The sequence below is a fragment of the Microtus ochrogaster genome, unplaced genomic scaffold (genome assembly GCF_000317375.1).
Source record: "Microtus ochrogaster isolate Prairie Vole_2 unplaced genomic scaffold, MicOch1.0 UNK14, whole genome shotgun sequence".
Taxonomy (NCBI): Eukaryota; Metazoa; Chordata; class Mammalia; order Rodentia; family Cricetidae; genus Microtus; species Microtus ochrogaster.
Window position 1 is genome coordinate 1840858 of NW_004949112.1, and position 3725 is coordinate 1844582.

Genomic DNA, 3725 nt, shown 5'->3' on the forward strand with positions numbered 1-3725 from the left:
ACCATGTGGTTGCTGGGAATTGAACTCAGGACCTTTGGAAGAGCAGGCAATGCTCTTAACCTCTGAGCCATCTCTCCAGCCCCAAGAAGACTATTTTGTCACGTGCTGTGTCCCTAGAGTCTAACCAAACAGTGGCTAGAACATACAAGAAACTTGGGAAAGAACTTATTCATTACATAGAACATATATAGAAAAAAACCGTATTCATGTAAGTACTTTTTAACAGGCTGCGGAAGGATATTCACCAATTCCTACGTTGGCGCGAGCGTACATGGTCCGGGAAGTGTAAGGAAAATGGGGTGGAGCATCCGTCAGTGTCTCGCGGGCATAGTCGGTTGGACAGAGAGCGAGGTAAGAGGCCGGCTGGCCCTGAGCACGCACGCGCAGTACGGTGGCCCGGGCTTGGCCGCTTAAGAGTGTAAGGAGTCTGAGGGCGGAGTCTCGTCTTGCGCGTGCGCAGTGCCCGCGGCAAGGCCAGGCCCCCCCCCCATTGGGTTGCTTTTGCCTTGTGCAGCACATGCGCAGTGAGGCCGGCGGAGGGATTCGAGACCCGACCCACTCACCGCTTGGTCGCGAGCTGAGGCCGTGCGGGTGGTAAGCAGCGTCCCGGTTTGCGCGTGCTGCGCGGACCTCTGAAGACAGCTGACGCGAACCCTGCCCAAGTGGAAGCCAGAGCGAGAGGTTTTGTTGGCGAGCGGCGGCCGCGAGGCCTGAGACTAGCGGCAGGCTGAGGAGAGCGCTGCGCGGTGAGTGAATGAGTGGCCTTAGCGGGTGCGAGGCCGCTACCCACAGGTCTTTGCGGGATCCCTGAGCCCGTTCCCCGCGCCTGAGGCCCACTTCCCGGGTCGCGCCTCACCCCCATCCTCTACCCAGAGTCCCCTGGGCTCTCCGACCCCTTCCTTTCCCCTACCTCTCGCGGCCCCCTACCCACAGGCCCTTGCGTTTTGAATGTTGACTCTTTTCCTCGCTTTTTTTTTTTTTTTTGTATCCCGGACCTCTACCCACAATTCCTTTCGCCTCTGGGCTCCCAGATGTTTAACGCAGATGCCTTTCCTTGTGGACTACCATGAGGCCCCTACCTCATAATCTTTTCCTAGGTATGAAACCGGCCTCCTCCTGAGCCCGGAGCCTCAGTCCCTGGGTCCCACACCTCCTGATCTTTTCTCTTTGTTTTCTGTGTTTTTCGCCTTTTGTTTCACAGGTCCTGCCCAAGACCTTCCTTTTTCATGCATATGGCTTCCAGCCGCTTTCCGGGCATATTAGCCGTCTTGGAGAACTCTCGGCCGTTCGTTTGTTTTTTGTGTGGAGGGGATCCTGGAGGCAGTCAGTCTCCTGTGCTAAAGTTCCCTAACGTAAGGTTTCTGGTCTCAGGTTTAAGAAGATGACACAGTTTCTGCCTCCCAACCTTCTGGCCCTCTTTGCCCCTCGAGATCCCATCCCGTACCTGCCACCCCTGGAAAAGCTGCCACATGAGAAACATCACAACCAACCTTACTGTGGCATTGCACCGTACATCCGAGAATTTGAGGTGAGTACACGGAGACATGGACACACAGGAGGGCTTGGGTTCTGCATGGGAGCAGGCTGCACTTGGACTTCAGATTTGCAACATTTTAGCTGTGTGCCTATGATTATACCTTTTTCCATCTTGTTTTCTGCTTTTGTGTGTGTTATTTATTTATTTTTTTATTTTTGCGTTATTTATTTTTTTTTAATTACACTTGTATAAGTGGTATGTCTGCAAACCTGTGAGCATCGGGACAACTTGCGAGGCTCTGATCTCTTTCCACCATGCGGGCCCAGGAAATCAAGCTGAATTTGTTAGATTTGATGGCAAGTGCTTAAGCTGCAGAACCATCGTGCTAGCTCCTGTTGTGACGGCCTTGATATTGTGGACCTACTTACGGTCCCAAATGCTGCACTTCCTGGGGTGTGTGTGTACCTCCAGGACCTGCTAATCTCTCTCTTTTTTATGACTTATGTATTTCAAATATAAAATGAGAAATTAGTAAAAAGAAAGAAATGTAAAATGTAATAAATAATACATATCAAATTGTAAAAATTTATGTGTATGGCTATTCTCCTGCATACGCGATGTGCATGCTGCATGCTTGGTGCCATGGATCCTCTGGAACTGGAGTTACAGACAGTTGTGAGCTGCCAAGCTGGGAATTAAACCCTCCTCCTTTGGAGGAGCAGCCAGTGCTTTTAAGCACTGAGCCATCTCTCCAGCCCCTATTTTCTTTGTTTTAAGTAGGGTTAAGAATGTATTTTGCAGGGTTCTGGTAGTCCTATGCGGTTGGTCATATTTATTACATTTGCAAGTATGTCTTATGTCTTTTTTTTTTTTTTTTTTTTTAAGCTTGCAGAGAAACATGATACATGTGCTTGCCTCTGTGCCCTTTGGTACTGGAATTGAAGGCTTGTATCTCCACTTTTTGGGGTTTGTTTGAAGGAAGTTTTTTCTGGGTTCTTCCCCCTCCCCCAACAGGGTTTTTCTGTGTTGTTCTGACTGTCCTGGAATTCCCTCTGTAGACCAGGCTAGCCTCTAACTCACAGGCGTGCATACCACTGCCCAAATTGGAGACAGTTTTTATGGAGCCCTGGCTGGTCTGGATTTATTTCCCTGTGTCACTAAAGCTGGCTTTGAACTTATGATCCTCTGCTTCCTATTCTCAACGTGCCAAAATGATAGGCATGTGCCACCAGCCCCAGAAAGTCTATTTTTGATGTTTTGGCTAGGTTTTTTTTTTCCTTTTTCCTTTTTTTTTTTTTTCCCTAGTGACATTAAAAGGACAGTGTAGGGCCAGGAGATAGCTTAGGGGGTAAATGTGCTTGCTACCAAAACCCGAGTTCTGTTCCTGGGATCCACAATGTGGAAGAAAAGAGTACATTCTAGCGTGTTGTTCTCTGGCACACACATTGTGATGATACATGTGTACATCCTTACATGAATAAGGTAAATGTGGATGTTGGGTGTTTTTTTTTTTTTCCGAGACAGGGTTTCTCTGTAGCTTTGGACCCTGTCCTGGAACTAGCTCTTGTAGACCAGATTGGCCTCGAACTCACAGAGGTACGTCTGCCTCTGCCTGGGATTGAAGGCGTGCACAACCACCGCCTGGCTTGGAAGAATTTTTGAAAGAGGATAGTGTTTACTAAGGCTGCACAATATGTCCTGCAGTGCTTAAGGCTTGGGAGCTTGGGGCTTTGGCTCTGTATTTGTTGGGTATGTGTGACTAAATCTGAATCACTTGAGCTCTTGGGTGTCAGGTTCTTTCATTCAGAAAATTTGTCATGTCCTCCATTGGAGCAGATCTAAGAAATGCTGCCATGTAACCAGAAGTCTTAGGAGAGACAGTCTGCCAGAATTAGGAGAGGAGGAAAGCCAGAATTTAATAGATAATAGAAAGATGATTCGTTAGCATTATTTGCCTGCCTGCCTTGTCACCGCCCCTTAGGAAATGTTATGAGCCAATAAACTGAGTTTAATGGTGCAGCTTAGTGGTGCTTTTTTTGCAGTCATGTGCCAATTAGTATTTAATGAGAGGCTAGTGAGGATCTCCAGACCTGCTGTGCCATTAAGGTTGTCTTGTTTTGGAGATTTGCCCTGTCCACTGTTTTAGACCTGTTTCTTTTTTTTTGTTTGTTTGTTTGTTTTTTGTTTTTGTTTTTCGAGACAGGGTTTCTCTGTGGCTTTGGAGCCTGTCCTGGAACTAGCTCTGTAG

At 47.9% G+C, this 3725-nt stretch overlaps 1 protein-coding gene across 3 annotated transcripts in view; it reads left to right on the forward strand.

Moving 5' to 3' along the window:
* Window positions 1–245: 245 nt before the first annotated feature.
* Snrnp70 (small nuclear ribonucleoprotein U1 subunit 70) overlaps window positions 246–3725 on the forward strand; it is a 25455-nt gene continuing 21975 nt past the window's right edge. Inside the window, exons 1-3 of one of the 3 annotated variants that reach the window (XM_013353668.2) lie at window positions 246–351; window positions 515–746; window positions 1372–1528. In XM_013353668.2, coding sequence (XP_013209122.1) covers window positions 1382–1528 — 147 coding nt within the window. In that variant the 5' untranslated portion in view covers window positions 246–351; window positions 515–746; window positions 1372–1381. Of the gene's footprint in view, window positions 352–514; window positions 747–1004; window positions 1098–1371; window positions 1529–3725 lie in introns of those variants that run through there. The other 2 variants (XM_005366806.3, XM_005366807.3) reach the window with 2 other exon arrangements.